General features: G+C 46.1%; 1 protein-coding gene across 3 annotated transcripts in view; it reads left to right on the top strand.

The window, feature by feature from the left end:
* The window catches only part of PRKCH (protein kinase C eta), a 119,084-nt gene extending 98,319 nt beyond the window's left edge, over positions 1 to 20,765 (top strand). The window contains exons 11-14 of one of the 3 annotated variants that reach the window (XM_054827610.1): positions 287 to 425; positions 1,334 to 1,522; positions 18,200 to 18,343; positions 19,754 to 20,765. In XM_054827610.1, the coding sequence (XP_054683585.1) occupies positions 287 to 425; positions 1,334 to 1,522; positions 18,200 to 18,343; positions 19,754 to 19,900 (619 nt within the window). In that variant the 3' untranslated portion in view covers positions 19,901 to 20,765. The other 2 variants (XM_054827612.1, XM_054827611.1) reach the window with 2 other exon arrangements.
* The last annotated feature ends 1,997 nt before the right edge of the window (positions 20,766 to 22,762 follow it).

Here is a 22,762-nt window from a genome sequence, read left to right as displayed (position 1 = left end):
AGCTCTGCCAGCCAGGCTTGTGGTGTGTTTGGAAAGCCATGTGGGCGAACTCGTATAGCACCTGTCCATATTACATGCAGTTCGGCAGAATGATGTCTGTTCCTCCCTCCCTTTTCTAAGAGATGAAGCAAAAGAAAACCCCTCCTGCATGACTTCTGTTTATTTATTTATGATGATGAGGCTTGTCCACTTTACAGGTTAAGCTTCCGAGGCCTGGGACGCTGTCTCCGTTTGTGCTGGGGCTGCTCCAAACACGTAGTGACTTGGTGAACGATTCTCGTTGCAGGGACTTGAAGCTGGACAACGTGCTATTGGACTACGAGGGTCACTGCAAGCTGGCAGACTTTGGAATGTGCAAAGAGGGCATTCACGATGGCATTACCACAGCCACCTTCTGTGGTACACCAGACTACATCGCTCCGGAGGTATAGGAAATCCTTCTTTGGACAGGAAAACTTGGTCACAATATGAAAAGTGTAGGTTAGCTTTGAGGCAGCGAGTGTATTCTCTGGTGTCTTTAGGTACACCTTATTTGACTGCTGGGTGCAAGGTTTCCTTCCAGGTACACGCTTGTATTATCAGTCCCTTGTGCAAGCAAAGCATGAGTAAATCTTCAGTCTGCTGTAGGCTATATTTTTCTTTAGGAAATGTGAGGTGAAAAATGGAGACACAGCTGCAAAAATCTGGAAAGGCACATACAGATACTGGCCCAGTTTGATCTGAAAGGAGACTGAATTCTCCCTCATTTCCCAGTTCCTTTTTCTACCTCCTCCCCTTCCCTGTCATTCCCCAGTCTGACTACAAAATTAATAAACACCTCTTTAAGGAACAGCTGCCCTCCAGATGCTGCCAGATGTTCTGACAGCATCTTTCTTCAACACAATTGAATTTTTGTCTGTGGTTGGTGTTTGTGCCTTTCTCACACACTTGCTCTCCTTCCCCTCTCCAGCTGAAAGCCTTGCTGTTGGAGCTGGGTAAGCATTTCCTTCCCAGAGGCAAGGAAAAACTGGTGTCAACCCACACACGTGGCTGCTCTGCCACTTCTGAGGCTCAGCCAGTTTTGCCGAAGTGCCCCTTCTCCTGCTAAGCCCTAACGTTATTTCGAAGGGCTTGTTTCCTCTGTGAGCAGCCATGTTAGTTCAGCCCTTGGCTAATAGATCTGATGTACCTTAGTGCAGACCTGGGGGTTCCCAGCTTGAGGTCACCAGCCAGCCTAGCAGAGCGCTGTTAGGATGTAGCAAGAACTTCTGCGTTAATGTTTCCAAATCCTTTTTCTTCCCCTGCTCAGTTTAAGAAGCTTCAGGGTTGATATTTCTTTCCATGCCTTCTTCAGATCCTGCAGGAGATGCTGTATGGCCCTGATGTAGACTGGTGGGCCATGGGAGTGCTGCTGTATGAGATGCTGTGTGGCCACGCGCCCTTCGAGGCAGAGAATGAGGACGACCTCTTTGAGGCCATTCTGAACGACGAAGTCGTCTACCCAACGTGGCTCCAGCAGGACGCAGTGGCAATCCTCAAAGCGGTGAGTTCCCTTGGCCGTTGGCGTGCTCTCTGTCCTGGCTTTCTTCAGCCTAAATCTAGCAAAAGAAAACAAAGCTGGGGTATGGCACTCAGAAATCACAATTACCCTGACCCTGGCCCTTTTCTTATCTTGGTTTGAAGGGTAAACAAACAAAAAAAAAAATCCTGCCACACTTAGGTGTGTTTGCATAGTTATGTCCTTTATGCAGTTCAGCAGCCAACTTGGCAGGCAAAGTGTGTGCATGTCTGTGTGTCTGGGCATTCCCCTGCTGACTTAATGATTTACAGCATATGGTCATCTTCCAGAACAGAAGCAGCAGGTATACACAGTATTTAATCAGTAGTGACCATATGATTTCCATGTGACTGGAGTGGCAAAGAAGTGAAGTCTTCATGGTAGTCCTTCATTCTGACTTGGTAATACCAGCCGTCCCCCAGGGATTGCTGTCTACCTGCATACAAAGACAGGGTTTTGACTTTTGTGTGTTCGGGAGGAAAAAAAATGAGGCTGTACAGCAAAAAGTTTGAGGAGAGCTGTTGCTGGCTACACTTAGTCCTTGTTCTACCATCTATTCCTGAATTTTCCCAGGAGCTCTCTTATCCGTGTGCCTCACATCTTTGCCTGTGACATGGGAATGAAGCTTTTTAAGATTTCAGGCTGTGCATGTACGAGCAGTGCCTAGTATGCTGGAACTGCCTGGCTTTACTGTAATGAATCAAAAGGTGATTAAATAATGAGGGTGTTAACCTATGAATCAGGAGACCTAACTTGGCTGTTCTGCTACTGACTTCTTCCTGCCCTGATCAAATCACTTAATGTCTCTAAGCACCCTTTGGAGAGAGAAGGATCAGAGTATTTCCTTTCCTTGTGAACAAAGATGCATTTACAACTGGATACTACTAAATATTGTGGTAATAGAGGATCTAAGAAATAGTTGGATAAGATAGTAATTTCTAATAACTTGTGGAGCACTGACTAAAAGAAATGGGTTAACGAATGATAGGAACATTTAAAGGAAAGAGGAGAGTTTGTTTTCATCAGATCTTTAGTAGTGAGAATCTGGAAGTTTTCTGCTGCAAGGTTTCTGTTGGATATAAACTGAGCAACTACTTCCTGTAGCTGAAAATACATCTAATAAATTCCACAGAAATCAACTGAGAAGAAAATCCACTTCTTGAGGAGGCAAAGGGTTGTGCTTTGAAATCACAGGTTGTGCTCAGGAGTGATCATTTGTCATGCTGAAGACCCTCTTGGGTTTTGGAAATAACCTGCAACATATTTAAAATAATAATTTTAAAAAAAAAAAGTGAAGCTTAGACTCATTGCAGCTTCTGGAGCAGTATTCATGTTGTTGGATGGGGACTCTTGAATGCCCGAGCCAATTCGTCTTTTGCAGTGACAAGTAATAGCAGAGTGGATTTGTTGCAGGTACATGAGTATGAGCTGGAGGTAAAATACGGTCAGATAGATGCTGCTCATAACAGGAATTTCAGGGTATCATAAAATATGATTTGTGGTTTAGCCTCTTAATGAAATGTTTATTTTCCTAATTCTGATAGGAACCTCAAAGAAACAGCCAGCACAAGCTGCAGTCACCCTGGGCTGCTCTAGCCCATGTTCAGGGCCCAACTTTTAACAGCGGGTCCCTTCTGTGATTAACAAGCAAGCAACAAGATGAGAGGCACTGGAGAAAGAGGGCCAGAACTGAGGAGAAAGCTAAGAATTTAAATAGAGAGCAACCGAGCGTCTCCAAAACTGCACGGCCAACGTAGCAATTGCTGGTTACTTGCTTGGAAAAGGTCTCTCCAGCTGCTCTGCTCATCTGCTGTATCATGTGCTGCTGGTGAAACCCAAATGAAAGCAAAACCGCCTCTCTGAAATGCACGTGTGTTGCTCGAGAGAAGCACTATGCTATGTCCGCTTTGGGGGAAAGGCTGAAATTTAGGGCATTAACCAAGAGCCTTGTGATTAACTAGTAGGAGGTTGCAATTGATATTTTTACTGGACCTTCAGTTCTTTGGTGTTTCTGTTCCCTGGGTGGCTGCTACCTGAAGGTGACTTTTGCATTATGTTTTGCAGCACCAATGATAGTTTGTTACAACCTGAATTTCTGCAACCTCATAGTAGCTGCTTTTGGCTTCAAGACCTGTTCACTAAAGAGCTCCTCATTTCCTCCTCCCTTTCTTATGCTGAGCTTTTAGAGGCATCAGAGCGTGTTGGCTTTAACAGGAAGGAAACATCCTGTCATGAGATTGGGGCTCTAGATTAAAATGGAAAAAAACCCACACACTTTGATTTCTTTTGAATGATAACAAAAGCGGTCACTGCTGAGGTATTATATTTGCAATGTACTGATAATGTTTGGTCAGTATTTTTAGGTGTCAGTATAATGCAGAGTGGTGAACGTGGCTTCTTTGTTCCCTTATGGCTGTTTTATGAAGGAAGACAGTAGATTTTCTAGCTGCTAAATACGTAGATTTTTTTTTTCTCACCGATTTCTGATGCTAATATTATTTCTCTTAGATACAGCATTATTACCATGTAAGCATCTTATAATCACTACTGTGTTTACCTCCAACAAAAAGTAAACTTGAGCTCCCTGACTTACAGCTGTGACAGTGCTTTCTAACCTGTGATATTAAGAGCTCTGGAAAATCAGAGCACTCACCTACTGCAGTGACAGAAATGATTATAAGTAATACATGGCATGGGAAGCCTAGAAGGACCAGGGAATTAAACCTGGGGTCTCTTGTATTGCAGGCTAAGGCCTTGAGAGCCTTAATAACTGGATTATCCCTTCACTAAAAGTTCTGACCTCTAACCTTGAACAGGACTAGTGAGAATTTGCTTAGTCTTGAGTGGTACAAAGCTCTCAAATGAAAATCAAATTCTTTTGCCAGGAAGATGCAATTGGGTGTATGTGTTTAGAGATGCTCTACAAATGGATATATCTAAGTTTACAAAGCACTTGATCCCTTTGGCTTCATGAAGAACTTTATCGTAAACAAGGATGATAGGTTTTAGTACCCATTTCACGGATGCTATTATTTTGTTTTGCTTTCACTTACCATAATTATGTTTCACCAATTTCCCCCATCAGAAACCACCTGATTTCTGAAGGTTGCGTCCTGGTCATCTTCTCAGTTTCCTAATGATAACTAAGATACGTACTTAGGACCTCACTTAGGTCAGTGGGTGTTCCTGGCATGTTTTTGAGCACTGGTACCAAGGAAAACAAAAACAACCTCAGTGCCCTGGGACCTTGTTTAGAATTCAAAGCAGAAGTATTTGTGCTATAGAAAAAGAAGTTTTTATCTATTTCCCTTTTTAAATTTTTTTTTTTTTATCCTTGAGGTGGGGAAAGAGTAGAGTAGAGCTAAATCAGTATAGATCAGGATTTTTCTGGAGTCAACACTCCCAGAGGAGGGAAGTAGAAAATCTCACTCATGTACCCTGCCCCGTCTGAGTGGGTCACTGGGGAATTTAGGTATTGATGGCTCAAGTCAGGCAGAGAGGACTTCAGCTGAGGTGTCCCCTGCTTGTGTGAGCAAGTCAAACTGGATTTGCATGTGGGAGGCAAAAAAAAAGTGCAGAAAAGGAGAATTGCTGTTGAATGGATTCAGACCACTTCAGCTTATTCTAAACTTAAGTCTTGCTTTGATTTTGATCCCCCTCCAAAAAAAGGTTTCTCCATAGCCCTACCTGAATGCAGTCACAAGGAGTTTATGTGTAGGAGCTATTGGGCCTATATTCTTTCAAATACTCTTTGCCATCAGCTGACAGAGTAGTCACCAGTGTCTGATGATGAAGAGACTGTGAAAGAGAAACTGTGAGCAAGCAGCGAGCAGAGACTGCCGCACCGTATCTTTTACAGTGAGAGTGCAGCTGGAGTTTGCTTTGTTACAGCATGTCGATGCTTTGAATTTGTAAATTGTCACTAGCAAAAAGTGCTTGAGTAAAGAGGGTGGCTTTCCAGGCAGGCAGAGGCTTTGGAATTCAGCCGAGTGAACTGCAAAATGAAATACAATCCTCTCGTTTCCCATAAGCGGGGTGGTATTTTGGCAGCATGTTTCACTTGCTTCACATATGACTTTCTCAGAAGCAATCCAATCACGCTGCCTTGCTCACAGTCAGGCTTAGTTGGAGGGAGAATGAAGGGACGCAGTAAAAATCGGGTCTCAAAAGTCCATGGCGTAATGAGAAGCAAATTCACAGGGAAAGCTGCAGGGATTTTCCTTTCCAAGTCTGGTTTCAGATGAGGAGAGAAGGACTAAGCCTATTGAGTCGCTCCATGGACTAATGATCTGAAGTAGCAATGGTTGGCCTGAAGGCTTGGAAATTTGGATGAGCAATTGCAATTTAACTGTTTTCACTCTCGGAGCCAGGTAACAGCAGGGGCTAGAAAGCAGCATCTCCGCAGGGAAGTGTTAGTGTTGCTCTGCCTTCTGCACCCTGGGTTTCTGAACTCCTGTCACAGCTGAGTCTGCTGAAGCTGAGGGTGTCTCTTGGCGTTTGTGTGCCAACCTCCAGTCTTGATGTGAGCTCTGAAACACCTAGCTGAAATGCTCCTTCCAAAAGTGAGGCTTGGGCAGCCTTGTCTGTAGCTCGATATTTTGGGGACACAAATGACACTAAAGCCTGTTCTCCCTCCAACTGGTTAAAAACATGCATTTTGAAAAAAAACATGAACAGAGTTAAGAGACGGGGTAAAATTGGTTATGTCCCATTCCACGTGGTTTTTGTGTGAAAAATAAACACCAGGCAAGAAAAGGGGAAGGTGCAGAGGAAATTGGCTGTGGTTTTAGCAGCCTGCACTCCTGCCCAGCGCAGGTGGAACAGCACGGGGGAGTGCAAATGCCGGTGGATTAGTGTGAAGAGTGAGAGGAATTGAAAGGTGAGGGAGCTCAGCTGAGAGTAAATACGACCCGTATCTTGGAGGAAAATGACGTCAATAATATAGTGCCAAAGATACAAAAGAAAAACAAGAAGTTGATCTGTTTTTCTAGAGAACAATAGCCTGGAAGTGGTGCTGACTCATAAGTCAAATACTCTGGTTTAGTGAACTCTCCGCTTCTTTGTGTCACTGAGTTCACTTCTCCCCCTTCGGATACCTGGGTGCTCTCTTCACCCTGACAACACCACTGAAGTCTAACATGCACACACCACCTCCTCCCCGTCCTCCTTTAGACTTTGCTCTCACAGACTAAATCCCCTTTGCATTGCCAGGTTAACATCAAGGGGCTGTCGTGTCCGGGAATTAGCACTCCAGACTCAGCTGCAGCAGTAATGATGCTCTGTGGGTCAGCAGGAGCTCTGATGACCTGTGTTTTATGGACACATTTTTGGCTGTCGGAGCACAAGGTGAGGGAGTTGGGATTTCCTTCCCAGCTTCTGCCAGCAGCCAGGAGGGAGCTTGCATGGCTCTTGGGAGCAACTGGAGGAGGAATGGTTAAATATGCCACAGTTTAAAACCCCTTTGTCTCCAGACAGCCTTGAAGCCTGATCTAGAAATCAAAAAAGCTGTGATCTAGAAAGGAAAAGATTTTTCTCCCATTCCTGTGAGCCCATGTCACAGACTGAAACCCAGAAACGAGTGCTTTTCAGTTAGTTCCTTAGTTTTTTTGGCTTGTTTTTCCAGCTAGCACACACAGTGATATTCAATACCGAGGGCTCGCCAGCAGTGTAACTTATCCCCCTTTGCAAGGAGGCAGCACACACGGGTTTTTCTGGAGAGCAAGAAAAGGGCTCAGGAATGTTGTAGTGCGGATGGTGACCAGCCACTTCATCTTCAGCGGGAGAGAGATATGGGGGCCCTTCCACAACAGGTCAGCCAATTTTCATCTCGTGAATTAAAACAGCAACTCAGAACTTTCTGCAGAAGTTTGTACAGGGGTTGGTTGGTTATTTCTTGCCATTCCAAAGAAATTCTGAGGAACTTCTAATATCCCACGTGGTCAGAGCACAGGGCAGTCCAGCCTGGCTGGATGCATGGTAACAGAAAAAAAAGCAAAGTGAACACTGAGCTGTGCTGCAGGAGGAGTAAACTATCCATCCTAAGGGGATGCCACTGTGATTGCCGAAACCCTCGGTGAGGACCCCTTTTGAGTGTGCCATGGCTTATTTTCAGAAAGGCTTTCTGGATGGTGAGTGCTCCGTGCTGAACCAGACTGTGGCTGTAAGCCACTTGAAAATGCCATTAATGAGGAAAGAAGGCAGAGGCCAGGGCTGTCACAGCAGAGAGGGGCAGATTTTTTTTTAACATAACCAAAGGAAACAGTCTGTGGTGATAGAGAAGTGGAGGGGAAAGGCTGGTTTCGGACTGTTGGCAAGGCCATGTAAGTTCAGGAGAGATGTGAATGGTCCAAGCTGCCTATTCTCTGCAGCCGTTCACCCCGAACATCAGCACGGAGGTCAGGTCTTCTGAACCGTTCTTTGGAGAAGTTTACTCCCTTCACACACTGCACTTGCTCGAGGTCCAACACCCCTGGCTATGGGGAGGTCAGAACTAACTGTCATCAGCTCAGATATCACTCAGTAGGTGTCTGCATCCTCCCTGCATGCTACAGCAAGCAACACATGACTCAAAATACCTGGGCTGTGCTTTGCTTGGCACATCCAAGCGCAATGCGTATGTGCTTCCTGCTGCCTTTGTTCCTTACCTTTTCCCTAAGACCTGGGCGGTCAGTTTGGCCACTGCGTGAGCTAGACCAAACCCCTGCGTTTGTGCTCCCCAGTCACCTCCCGAACATGTACAAGGTGTGAAACGAGGCAGTCAGATGCTGATGGTGCAAGGTTGCCTACGTTTCCTTTACGTCACTCTGCGCGAGGCGTATGTCTCTCCTTTGCGTTTGCATCCTACAGATCTGGGCCAGGTTCTTTCTTTCCAACAGATAGAAAAAGGCAGATAATCTGTTTCACATGCAGTGCTGGAACAGCCAGAATGAACTTGTTTCTGAATGAACCAGATGCTGGGAGTATTTTTCAGACAAAGATTAAAAGGAAAAGGAAAAACACAGTGGTGACCCACTGAAATCAAAGAGGGAACTAGATGAGCTCACTGCTTTGTCCTCAGAGCTGAGGAGCCTAACAAAGGCAGATATTAAAAATGCCTTCAAATACACCGATAAATTAGTCTCCTTGGCATCTCTTCAGAGTTGGCAGGTTCCATAAATCCTCTTGCACAGTTTGATTAAGCTTTGGCTGTCAGACTCAGGCCAATATTTGAATCTCTCTGTGAAACTCTATGCCAGATCTGTGTAAACATTTTTTTTTTCTTTGTGTTTTAGAAATGCTTTCATCTTGCATTTCCTGGTTGGCTTCAGAGCCTCTGCAGCAAAAGCAGGACTCTTGAGCCTGTCATTTCTGAATGCAGAAGGAGTTCTGCAGTTTTAAATGATCTCTCTTCTAGACCATTTTTGCCATAAACATACACTGTGGTGAGGTGACAAGGCTGTGCTCCACTACAGGTTGCTCTCCTACCTCTTTCACCTGAGCTTGCATATCCATTTCTGTAACATGCTGCCTTTTACTCTTTGCCTCCTAATTCTCAAACAGCAAACAGCTTTCCCCAGTAATTTTAATCTCTTCTGTCGATTGATCACACCCCTTTCTGAAGTGCTCCTCTTCCCCACAGTAGCAATCCCATGCTTCTGAATAATTCACTGTGAAAGAAAACTAAAGCCATCTCTATATAGCTTACTAAGGCCAAATTCATCTTGAAGTCGTCATTAGGTCTTTTACCTTTCCCTTTCCAATAGGCTGAAATTAGCTTCTTGTTTAAGTTTGCAGCGTGCAGGCTCAGATTTGCTTCATTACAAAAGCTCCTAACCCAGCCTATTGTAATGTCAGGTGTGACTCATCTTGCTCTTTCCTGCCAGAGATGGGAAAAAAGTGAAGGAGCATTCATTGGGCTGACTTTGTCTTCCCCCGCTTCTTTTTCTACTCGCTCTTAGCTGCTCAGGAAAAAGCGATTCTGGTGGCCAAGCCTAAGACTTGTGGCCTGGGCTCACTTCTCAGCTCTGCCTCAGATAAACACTGATTATAGACCCTCAAAGGCGTTTTGGTGAAGTCCATTAAAATCTAACCTTGGGGAAGGCCCTTGAGAAGCTGGCTCCAACCTGGAGATGGGAATGATTGCTGAGTGATGGGACCAGCTCTTGCTGTGCAGCCCCCAGCAGAGCGGGCCAGTCCATCTAACTGGGAGGTCTGAGCACTGTTCAGGCTGTTCAGGGCTGTAGGTCTTACTCATCCTTCCAGCTTTGACCTTTCTGACTTTAAAATTAAAAGAATCGAAATATAACCAAGACCATGAAAAAACTCCTTTGAAGTATTTTCTTGTGATTTTGTTTTTTTCTTCTTAATTGGCCTTTACAGGTTTGTCTGGGGCACTTTAGTCCCCTTTGTACTTGACCCTATGTAAATAGGCCACCCAGGGTTGTGTAATAGATCCTGGTTCCTCTTGACAAGACTATCAGAAAAGGATTAATTGTTTTCCCATGCAACCCTGGGGAGATTTTACTACTGCTTAAAACGAGAGTGGGATCATGCCCCTGGTCTGTTAATAAGTGCGATGCTCATTCTCCCTCCATGTTTGTTACTCTGATTGACGTATTGATTTAGTAATTGACCTGCATATGCCCATGTTGTACCTATAGTCCAACTGTCCTTCTGGCTTTAAAAACAGCAGCTGGAGATTGATACTGTCTGAGCAGCCCCTGCAGCCAGTGACCCACGTGGGAACTGGGGTTGACTCATCAGTTCTGAAAACACGGATTTCTGGAGTGACATCTTGACCAAAACCTATGTTAAATAGTCCATATATCTAATGACTAAAGTTAATTTCTGTTTATTATTATTTATTACAGGAGTACCAAAGCAGACGCTATCATTGGGGACAATATGCATTTGATACTTGCGGCCTTTTCATTCTGCATTAGTGTCGATGAGTTATTTGTTGATGAGTGGGGAGAGACAGGGAAACAGGTAGATTTCAACACAGCAAGGAAATTTGTAGCTATCGATACAACATTTAATTCCTATATTTTGGGCCAAGTTCTCTCCTGGTGATAGTTAGCAAAGTTGCATCAGTTTACACTACCAGGAGATTTGGAGCCAGACGTGTCCATCCCACACGTGAGATGCTCTGTCTACCTTGGTTTATTCAGCTAGTCTCTCTTGCTCAGCTCTGTTTGCAATACAGTTAATCCTTCTCGTTCCCTCGAGCCTTGACTGGGCAGCATCGAGCAGCCATTTCGGCACTAGGGGAAAGTGAGATCAAATTTATCTGCTTAATATCCACTGCACTGACATTTTGTCCTTCTTGCCTGTGGCTGGTGCATTAAACATGTGACTGCTGTCATGCTTAGTGTTACAGTCTTCTGGCTTTTTAGGAGCAGGGCTGAAGACTGGTTTTTATCTCGTTTTCCATTCCTTTTTTCTCTGGAAAAGGAAATAACCAAGATCCCACACTCACTCTGTTCCTTTTTTTGTTTCTTAAAATGCTTTCAGGGTAGTCTTGTACGTCTGAGCCCTGGCACTGCACTCGCAGGGCTCACTGGATTTCACCTGCTCACAGTTTTCTGCAGCCAGGATCCCAGCGTGGGGGTAGAAGCACCCTGTGCATGCATGGGTCGTATTCTGGCTCAGCACCACGATGAATTGCACCGGTACCTATCAGGGCTTTTAGCAGTCAATCCTGCTGTGTTTAGGTAGGAAGCCGAAATGCCACGTGGCCTCTAATGGCTGCAGTCAAAGCAAATCCCCAGGGTAAAATAGAGGTAGCGCTGGAGAGAGCTGCAATGACTCCCAGTCCTATTCTCAGCAGCACGATCCTCACTGAAGGTCAGTAGGACTCGGGCTCCCAAGCGCCTGGCTCGCACCCACAGCCGAATCGCTGCAGTTTAAGTTACCAAGCACCAGCTCCCAGGGCCGTGGAGCTTCAGCTGAAATCAGGCTCCCTCATAACCCGCTTGTGCGGCTCCGCCCTGGATTGCTCTTGTACGGGGAAGCGAGGCATGCTTGCAAGCATCGACCCAGCAGGACCGTGATGGAGGGTGATGGAAGCCTTGCCCGAGAGAGCAAAAGACAAGACTGGCTCAAAAACCAGCTTTTTGCTTAAAAAAAAAAAAGAAAGAAAAAAAAAAAGGTGTCTCTGCTATGCTAATGCCTTCTGGCTTTCAGTTGTTAAAAATAATACAGACATTAACAGACAGAGCCATAGAGCCATCTTTCGTCTCCTTTGTTTGGGGGTGGATGAAGGCTAATGAAACCCCAAACTGCGGATTTGTTTGTCTTGCATAATAGGTGGCCAAACTGTTTTCGGCAACTGCAGTATTCAGTCCAGAGATTCATGGAGGGAAGCCTTAATTAGAGTAATTGCTCTATTTATATAACGATTCCCTTTTGTCTGAGATCAAATAGATCTTTGAGAAATCTTATTTCCTTTTGAGTTAATTTCTGCCCTGTTAGTTTAGCTCATGAATCTTAATGAAGACGAGCATAATGGGTATCTCCCGATCTCCCCGCTCTCCCTCATTACTAGAGGGGAGACTGTGGGGCGTTAATCTCCTGTGCTGCTGCTGCTTTTTGCTTTGGTAGCAACATGGGAGAAACACCAACAGGCAGAAAACGTTAATACCATGAACAAGGAAATTTTGCTTTCCTGTAACGGTTTGGGCTTGACTATTGCATTGACACAATCCTGAAGGGCCCTCTGAGACACGTGGTGTGACGGAGAGGAGGTGAGAGGGAGGGTCTGCCATCGTATCTGTGACAGGCTGCCCTTGGGCTCCTGGCAAAATAAAGTGATGAATTTCTCCAGGTCTCTGTTCCCTGCCTGTAAGATGGAGGAGAGCCTCCATCTCTGCCATGCGCTTGCATTTGAAAGATGAGCTGCTCAGGGGCACGGGCTTTCTCTTACAAGGTAAATGTGCCCTGCCCAGGGCAACAGAGTCCTGATGGGAGCTGGTGTGTCCAAGACTTTCTTTAATACGAGAAATAATGATTTCTTCCTTGTCCAGATGGCTGTCAAAGTGAAGGGAATGGCTGTGCAGAAAGTTGTATTCCCCTTCCTGAAGGGGACTTCTGTGAAGGGGTCTGGGCTTGTGAGTGTTTTCCTAGAGTGTGATACAATTTCACGTAATCTAGTCACTATGATATTACTCATGAAATTAATTATCCTGATGCAAATAGCGCATACATGAGTTACATGAAAAACCTATCAGGGATTCCAGTATTGAGAAAGGAAGTTTGTAAATTCAAGGAAATTAATGCTTGGTTGTTTTGTGCAAACAACCCTTCACCGATTTCCAGATCATTAGACTAATTCGCAAGCTCAGCCTCTTGAGACAGAAGTTGCAATGCTATACGTGAGCAGCACTGGAGAAGCCAGGCTGGGAGACCTAGAGCCCTTCCCAGCACGGTCCGAGCCGTGTAGTGGGTGAAGGGGAGGACCGGCATGGGTCCCCTGCGCTCTCTCACCTGCTCGCGGGCTGAGCTCCCAAGGCTGACGCAGATTTTTCCCAGTGCTTGGCACTGCTACGTCTGCATTTTTTTTGTGTAACTTCACGGGCCCTCTGTGGATTAATCTCCAGCTTTTAATTTCTTGTCATGGCTTGCTGCATTTTCTTTCAGTAAATGTTTTCAAATGATGTCGTGAAGTCATGTTTTTGGCTCATTCCAGCCGCTGGTTTTGGCTGCGATGCTGCTGAGGGGGTTAGCTGAGGTCAGTGAGAGCCTCGCTTGACTTTGCTGCTTGGCAAACTGGTGTAGCCCAAAGAGACTCAGTCTGTGGATGCTCCCGAGGGGCTTTTTACACTGGGAGTGGGATAATTCCCCATGGTTGGATGTGATCACAGAGCGATGGCTTGATAGCTTGGCTCAAATTTAAGATTGATAGCCTTGCTATTGGTTTTGCTGGGAGGCATCTTGAATTTGAGTGATTACATGATTCTTTTTGCTCAGGAACATCTCTGGTTTGCCTTGTTGTTACTGTTGAATTCTTTTGCTCTGTGTTTCTTCACTGAGCTCTGTGTGCCAGAGGTTGAGATTCATGCTGGATTCTGGATTATCATGCAAAATTAGAGATACTCAATAAACACTAGGAAATAACATTTTGCCACGAAAAACTTTCTGCTGAACATCTTCTGTCATCACCTGCAAAAACATTGGAGGGTTGTACTTGGAAGGGCACTTAGGGCTATCCAACCTGTGAAGCAGGAGTCCAACTTTGACCTTCCAGTGGATGCCAGGAACAGCCAACACTTTGTAAGACAATTTCCAGCTGTTTATGAATGTGGCCAAAGGGATCCAGTGAAAGATTAGCTGCATTTCCAAAAAGCTTTCCCCTGCGCAGCCTGCATGCGTGCAGAAGGCAGCGTCTGTGTGCTATGGGCACTCAGCTTTACCCCTCCTGCTGCAGAAGTGCCTCTTATATGGTCAGAGACAGTGTATGGGCTCCAGCTACTTATTTCGGAGATGAAGGCTGAGCTGGTAATTAAGTTCCTCAGAAATTCCAAGTTCTTTGTTTGCTTTGCTAGAAGTGCCATCAGATAGCAGAGGTGGCATGAGATGGGCTGTCAGCAGAGAAAGGTCAGTACTGCCTAAGGCAGAGACAAAGAGAAGGGTTCATGGGCTTTTGAGCCTTTGAGAGGTCATTGGAATCTTTTGGTTTTTTCCTGACATACTGGACAACACAAACTAAAACCTCATCTACTTCTTCGTCAGTGCAATAATTTCTGGTGAATTGAAGTAGTGTTTGAGAGGGTTAGTTATTCATTTTAGTGGAAACTGGCTTCAAAAATGTCATCCTTTAATTTTGTATACCTCTTACAGTGAGGCAGGTAACTGTGTTCCAGTGCAAAGCACCAGTACTGTCTCTGTTGGAATCAGGGTTTGCACACCCGCTTTTCAGCCCAATTGCCAAATAAAGACTGGAGCCACTTTCCAGAGAAAACTCCTTTCACCAGGCTGTGACGAACTGGCCTTTTCCAAAATTCACTGGGAGATTTTATGTAAGGGAAGAGCAGTACCGGCCAATCTCTCATTCTCTGTCACAGCCCCTGGGTGCAGAGGTATGTGCGAATCCACAGGCTGAGTAACCTGCAGGGATGCTGTGGCTGCCCAGAATACAGGAACGTATTTCGTGTACCGCATGATGATGTTTAACGAAAACATTTTCAGTGCTGGTTCCCATGCACAGATGCAATTGAGAGGTCTCAGTGCAGCGTACAATGCATTTATCAGGGATGTAAGTTAACGATAAGACATCTACTGTCCTTTGAAATTATATCCCACCCTTTTGTTGGAGCAGACTAGTATGAGTTGGACTGCCATGAAAGGGAGGTCTCTTCACGCTGTATTGATACTCTTTGTACTGTGCATGATTTGTACGCACTTTCAAGGCCCTGCTAGCCTGCATTAGGGGGTTGCAGTATTTGAGAAAGAAGCTTAGAGAAACCTGTCCAAAGTGGTTTATGGTGCTGGTGGATCACTCCAGCCCTTGTCCTTCAAAGCCCTGTTTTTACAGAGCAAGAGGCAGCAGCACTGAGCTCATGACCGACAGCTGGGGAAAGAGCTGTGTGATGGGTGTCCCATAGGCCGGCTCACTCCTGTCGGAGGCGAGGATTAATTTAGAGGGGTTTTGTGGCAGCCCAGCATCGCTCTCAGCAGCCAGCTGGGGGGACGTGTTCCAGCGGTGGGTGAATTTGAAGCCTTCACTCTCCTGTCTCCTTTGGACACCAAACATGGGGTAGATGGTGCCTAGAGTTACCCAACTGAGGTTTCTCAGCCTGTGGGTCCCATGCACAAATCAGTTAGCCGGCTGAATCTGAACAGGCAATTTGTTTTGAATGTTATGTTTTGCTCTTTCAGAGCCCAAAAGAGCCCACTTCAAGGGATGGCTCTTGCCTAATCTGCATTGTCCTAACAAAAAGGGTGTTTTAAGCAGGCAGGAATGCATTTACGTTGGCTCTTGCCTTGTTGCATTGGATGCCTTCGCTTGGTGCAATTTTGGCATCATGTGGAATAAAGCAAGCAAATAGGAATGTAAACACACTTTCATGTCTCAGGGCTCTGAACTGGTCTGGGAGCGGGCAGTCCAGTTTAGATTTTGGTCTTATATGGTTGAGCATGAATGGGAACCTGAGCAAAGCATGTTACCAGCCCTTTTCAGAGATTATCTGCTTTCATGATTTTTTTTTTTTTCCCCTCCAGTTTTATCAGAAGCTCCCTGGTGTAATGAAGGCGGCGGTAGGTCAAGAGCCAGGAGACATGGAACTTATTCCTAGCTCTCCTTCTCTCCTCTTTATCTTGTCTTTTTGGACTGTTTTGGTCTATACCACTCCCAGCACCAGCGAGCTCTGATCTTGTTTGAGCTTTCTAGGTGTTCCAGCAATGCAAATAAAAGCTCGTGAGGTGCAGATATCCGTCTGTGGGGACAAAGAAGCTGGGCAGGGAATTTCTAGAGAAAGATGAGGCTGCCAGGAGGTTTCTGTCCTGTTTTGCAAACCAAAAGGGTTTAGTTTGAGACTTGCAAAGGCTTGTCTGAACCAGGTCTCTGAGAGCTTTTGACTTGACCCATTTCTGGTTTGGAAATCAAGCTGTTGTCTGGGGATCAGTATCCCACAGAACTTTTGGGGCAAAGTCTCTTGGGAAACAAATTGTGTTTGGGTTCAGCTGGTAGAAAGGGAGAAAAACAGGTTAAAAGGGTTGGGGAGACAGAGAAGTTGTGCTTGTCCTTGGGCTGAATCCTGGAAATAACTGCCTAACCAAGGGCTGAAGAGTCCTAGAGCATGGGAAGACAGAGAGCAGCCTCGGCTTTGCTCCTGCCCTGGTGACTGCTCTTACAGATCTGGATGCTCTCAACAGGTCTTTCTACTGATGTAGAAATGGTGGAAAAGAGTTCTGCCACAGGGAATCCTATGGCAGCACATGTCCTCAAAGGGCTCAGGAAGTCAGGCTGGAGCTGGGGGTTTTGTGCTAATGTCAGCAGAGTCTGGGGTCCTGCAAGATCTCAGCTGCAGATGTCCCATCTACTTTGGCTCTGAAGCCCCCTCAGGATAGGGTATCAGGGAGACTTCTAAAATAAATCTGGCAATCATCTGTCTTCTCCCCGTCTTCTCTCTCTAGGGTGGGTGTCAAGAGGATGGGGCCAGACTCTTTTCAGTGGTGCCCAGCGACAGGACACAGGGCAATGGGCATGAACTGGAACACAGGAAGTTCCACCTGAACATGAGAAAAATCTTCTTTACTCTGAGGGTGACCGAGCACTGGAACAGGCTGCCCAGAGAGCTTGTGGAGTCTCCTGCTCTGGAGATATTCAAAACCCACCTGGATGCGATCCTGTGCAACCTGCTCTAAGTGATCCTGCTTTAACAGGGGGGTTGGACTGGATGATCTCCAGAGGTCCCTTCCAACCCCTACCATTCTGGGATTCTGTGAATGGCTAGACCTTTTATCCGCTCGTCCTAGGAGAATTTATACCTTCTGAAAAGCTCCTACAGTCAGAATGAAATTGGTCTCTCTCTGCACCTCCCCTTCTTTTCATTTCCCCATTGCTCAGATGCAGCAGACTTGGTCATTCCCGAAACAGTGACCGATTGTCTGGTTTGGCTGGTTCAGCTATTTGCTAAACATAATGCTCTTTCATCTTTGAGGAAATCGTCTGGACACCTCCACCAGAGTGGAGCTTGCTTTATGCTGCTGTTTCAATAGGCAAATAAAAGCAGCTATTTTCCCAGTTTAAACATAACCTGATTTCTCTAATGAATTAGAAATACTTGAGGGCAGGGGAAAGACTGGGTTTTACTGAATTTTTTAAGAACTGTAATCCTAAATTAACAGGCCAACTAGCTCTTTCTCTGCCTGGGGAAAGGATTCCCCTGTTCCCCCAATTTTTCCCTTCCACTGAAGAAATATCTGCAGCACTCGCGCTTCGTCATTCTTGTCGAGACCTAAAGGGCACCCGCCAGGGCCTTCTCGTGCTGTGTGCATGATGTACGGCTTTTCTCATTGCTCCCTGGAAAATCAGAGCACTTTGGCTGAGGTCTGAGATTTCTTTTCACTGGTAGCAGAGTAAAAATGTTACAAAAAGAAATCCTCGTTTAGAGTTTCGCCATTGAGAGAGGAGAGGGTCACCTGTCTGCTCTTGTCTGCTTGGGGTTTGGGAGGCTCTAAAAGCCAGTGTCTTGCTCATTTTCCTCTGTTTCCTGAGATGACAGGAAGGAAAGCGTAGGCTTCTGGCTGCGCTTCAGCAGGCTGAGGTTTAGGAAAAAGACACAGCTCAGGACTGATTCCAGTCCAAAGCCTGGCTGACTGGTGAGCAGCGTTTGAGAGTGAACATGTAATCCTGAGAAATTAATACAGAAATTAATAACCACCAAAACCGTTGTGCAACACTTAAAATGTGCAAACAATGTAATTCAACTTTCTTTTCTTATTGTGGTAACCAAGCATTTGACCAAAAGAAAAGGGACCAAGGAGAAATACACCCTGACTTCTTCCTCTACAGAATGAGTCAAGTTCCTTGCATGCGGTTCCAGTACAATGAAATTGAGAAGTCTGGCCAGCAACTGGGTTCAACAGGAAAGCTGAGGACAAGCTTTTGTGCGACTGCTGATAGATCCCTCTCCTGTGGCCCTGCCAGATGGGAGGAAACAAGCAGCCCTTTTTGTTTTGCAGTTCATGACGAAGAACCCCAACATGCGGCTGGGCAGCCCAGGGCTGGGTGGCGAGAACGCGATTCTGCGGCACCCCTACTTCAAAGATCTGGACTGGGACCTGCTGAACCAGCGTCAGATGGAGCCACCGTTCAGGCCCCGAATTGTACGTGGGAAGGAGGGGTGGGGGAAAGGGATCACAGTTTTTTTATCTTCTGGGGTCTATAAGCAGATTTATTCCTGTGAGACAGGAAAGGAGGTGGAGGGAGGGCAACCTTAACACGAAAGCCCTGGCCTAAGAGCCGGTAGGTGAGGTCTCTGGTCTTGGCTTGGCTGCTGGTTGGCCACCTGATGTTGTACAGGTTGCTTTTTCCCCTCCGTGCTGGATTTTCAAAGGCAACTCAGCCAAAAGATGCAGGTTTGTAAAAGCAACTGCAAGCAGATTAGGCAACTAACTACCCTTTGCCTTGCCCCACATATAAACCAGGGTAAGTAATCCTCATCCGGACCACTCCACCCACCTACTGCTTCACAACTGGGCTGTCTCTCTCTTGTCTCTTTCTGTCTGTACAGCACCTGGCAGTGTTCCGTGCTCGGACCGCTGTCAACTGACTGGTTCAAATGGCAGCTAGGCTGCAGAGGGGACAGTGCTGCTCTTTTTCCCAGTGGTGCTACGTAGCCCAAAGGATGTTCTCGGTGGATTGTCTCTGCAGCTTCCTTGCCTTTGAAATTGTTGCTCGGAGTGGCTTTGTCTGATGCTGTGGTCACTCTGCAAACTCATAGTGGCAGTGCTCCATGAAGCTCACTGGGTGCAGGATCAGGCACTTGGAGGAGCTAGGGCAGCTCAAGATCAGGCTCTTGAGTTGTTTCTTGACCCGAGTCAAAGGCTAAGGGAGCCTTGTCAGTCTGCCATGAGCTGGACAGGATCTGGGAACATTAGACTTCAGTGTCAATAAAACGTCTTGTTCTGGATGCAGGAAAAACACACGCCTTGTCAAAATGTGCCACAAACCCCGTTTGTGTGTGTGCATTGTAAACAGGCCCACTTTGTGGCACGCAGTAAGGAATCCAGCACCTGGAGGCAAGCCATTTGTCTTCCCATGGCCCAGTAATTCATTATTGTGCAATTTTAATGGCTTGCACATAGAGGAGTGTACGCCCCCCCAAAACCCAGCTGAGACGCTCTGCAGATAAGGAAGGGACTGTGTGGAGTCAGCTAATTGGCAACACGGCCGATAACTGCTTCGAATGGCTGGGTCTGTGTCTGTTCCTTGAGGAAAGGAACTGATTTATGTGCCCTGCCATGCCATGTCTGGGCAGGCAACCCATCAGAGGTGGTGTCAGTTAAATCAGAGAGGGGTTTGCCTCTCAGAAGCCTGCAGAGGCTCTAAAAGGCTTTGTGGGGGGCACTCAGCTGCTCCCAGTCCAACCCCAGAACAAGCTTTCAGTAAGCTCAGCCTGGGTTATGGAGATGGTGGTCCATTGCACTCAAGACTAGGCTAAAGATGCAGAGCGAGGATCAGGCAGAGGATACATATGTTTGACATCTCTTTCCTTTGTCTTTTCCATTTGACAGAAATCCAAAGATGACGTGAGCAACTTTGATCCAGATTTTATAAAAGAGGAGCCCATTCTGACTCCCATTGAAGAAGGAATTCTTCCGATGATAAACCAAGATGAATTTAGAAACTTTTCATTCACAAGCCCAGAACTGAAGCAATAGCTATGGCTCTGGGGAAGGGCTGCTGAGAAGACTGGGGGGAGATGAAATGAAAACGAAGTTTACCAGAAATTTCATTCTCAAGGAGTAACAGTGCACTGACTTTACACGATACAGCAGCACCACTGTCAACGTTACCTTAATGTGAAATTGAAACCTTCCTGTGTTTGTAGGATTTATGCAGCTCTTGGATCAAATATTGACAGGAGTGGAACAAACATGATACTGTAAATAGCTGATGCAGACAGAGAATTGAATGCTGAGCTACTTGGCTCAGCCTGAATGTCACCGCTTGCAGTGGATGTGAGGAGTCGGCGTGAGCATGAAAAAAGTGTCTTGCAGCTCTGAGCCAAACAGATTTGTTACAATTCTGATTGTTTGCAAGACTATTTTGAGGAGTCCCAGCACTGTCCGGCGTTCTGGAGCCATGATCCAGCATCCCATGGCCTGACTGAACCAGATGTTCCTACTGACTTTACCTGTTTCTGCAGTATTTATTTCTTTCTGAAGGACAAATGGCTCTCTTTGCCACCATGTGGGTTTCTGTGTGAAATATTTCATTGTGCTGACTAGCAGAAGGAAAAAAAAACAAATGCCCTATCCCCCACACAGATTCTTCCAAATCAAAGGGAAGTCATGTGCTCGTAGTGTTTTACTGTTTGTGCGATATGAAAAGTTTTAGTGTTTGCATTCTGTGAAATGCCTTTTTACATCATGCATCTTCAATGCTCCTTTCTTTGCCTCCCAGCTGTTTTCAACTATAACATAACTTGTAAAACCTTACTGTTTATTTAGGCCCATTCTATTTAATTATGCTATACAGAGCCCCTTTTGTGGGTTTAGTGCCTCATTAAAATTTTGATCCAAAGTGGTAGCGCTTAAATTATTCGTAGCATTATTGCGATGGGAGCCGCAGAGCTGGCAAACTGCTTGAAAGCAGAGTTGTTGACCAACAGGTAAGACAAAAGGACAGCTTTCTCCCATGAGAATGATAAACCTTATCTAAGAAACAGGGTGACTTGGTTTGGTTTGGATTTAAGGGCTTATTACTCACAGGATGCTTCTTATCAGTTGCAGCCTCAAGCCTCTGCCACAGGTAGACTGAGACAATTTTTCAGTGCAGTTCATAGAAACCAGACACTCTAGGAGATGGTTCCGTGATTTCCCTGCTCTTCTGAAAGTTGGATGATTTTTCTGTAGCTCCTTGGCGCGCCTGTGCACTCCTTGCTGGGCTTGAAGCTGTATGTCAGGATGATAGCCTCTTCCTCGGGCAGGTAGGAATTACTGGGGAAGGAGAAGGATTTCTAACCTCTTGTAAAACTGATCATGTTTGCATAGGGCTAGTTACATGCTTTAACTTGAGAGAAGGGTGAGGTGCAGCAGAGAGGGACGCTTCTGCACAGACCTTGCACCACTGCAACTGTGGAGGGGAGGTGGGGGAGGAGAAGCCTTTGGCAAGGAAATTACGCAGCTACAACCCCCACTACAGCGCAGACCCACCAGTATGTACGTGCTCACCTGCTGTGAGACCAAGTTAGAAATAAGTCAAAGCTGAGATCTACACACAACTGTCCGCTCTTCCCACCCAAGCCCTTGTCTCTGCTTGACTCTTTTACTTCTAACCCTGAACCATCTGCTGAACTGTTTGACAGGTGGGGCGGAGGTTTGGTTACCCTTGGACTCTTTTTGCCTTTGTGCTTGTGTGTTATACCAGTTCTCCCTCTTTCTTTCCTGCATCTCCTCTTTCATGTAAGCACAGCTTCATCCTCTGGTCTTCCCTCCCCTCCATTGGCATCTTCTGGCCACATTGCAGCCAGCCAGCCTCTCGTCCCTTTACTGGTCTGCAGGTACCCAGCTCCTTCAAAGTGGAGCAAGAGAGGAGGACAGACAGGTTGTGTGGTGTAAGCAGGAGAAGGAAGAGTAGATATCCAGAAAAATGATCCAAAAACCAGTTGTGCAGGCTACCTTGAATTTCTTTCCCATATAGGAAGAAATGGGACAGGGGTGAATGCATTTGCATGAGGGGGCCATTGTGGCATCTTATTCATGTGTGAATTAAGCATAGTGTTCACCTGTCTGGTGCAGACATGACCCTAGGCAACTCCACACTCTTGTTTCCCAGCATTTTGACTGCTTGGCAAGGGGTAAGTGCAGCTAAGCTGGCCACCAAGAGTGGGAGCACCAAAACTTTCTACGTATTTTGTGTTGACAGCTTTTTGACTTTCCCACTGTTGAGGATTATGAACGACCTTTCCTTCCCTGAAGATCAGTGCAGGAGGAACAGTGAGAGGCCTGCAAGAAAGCTGGAGAGGGACTGTTTACAAGGGCGTGTAGTGATAGGACAAGGGGTGATGGGGATGGGAGATTTAGATTAAATATTAGGAAGAAATTCTCCACTGTGAGAATGGTGAGACACTGGAAGAGGTTGCCCAGAGAAGCTGTGGATGCCCCGTCCCTGGAAGTGTTCAAGGCCAGGTTGGATGGGGCTTTGGGCAACCTGGTCTAGTGGAAGGTGTCCCTGCCCATGGCAGGGGGGTTGGGACTAGATGGGCTTTAAGGTCCCTTCCAACCCAAACCATTCTATGATTCTGTGACACACTTCTTTTGCCAGCATGTTGGTATCATCCCAGGGTTTCATTGGCTGTGTTGTTTCTTGGGGCTCTGGAGACCTTCTGGACTGATTCCAGTTGTCTTCAACATGAAAACATGATCCCGCCTCCACGGCCCCAGGATCTGAGCAGCTTTGCTTACACCACTGACAGTATGAAGAATGTGGAATATTCATCTTTGGAGAATTTTACTGGTGTAGCAGTACCCACCAATCTGTGTCCTGAAAGCTTGGGGAATGGAAACTAAGACACTTCT

The sequence above is a fragment of the Grus americana genome, chromosome 5 (assembly GCF_028858705.1).
Source record: "Grus americana isolate bGruAme1 chromosome 5, bGruAme1.mat, whole genome shotgun sequence".
In the NCBI taxonomy this organism is placed as follows: Eukaryota; Metazoa; Chordata; class Aves; order Gruiformes; family Gruidae; genus Grus; species Grus americana.
Note: the sequence above shows the minus strand (reverse complement) of the source record. Positions and strands in the feature narration are given on the sequence as shown.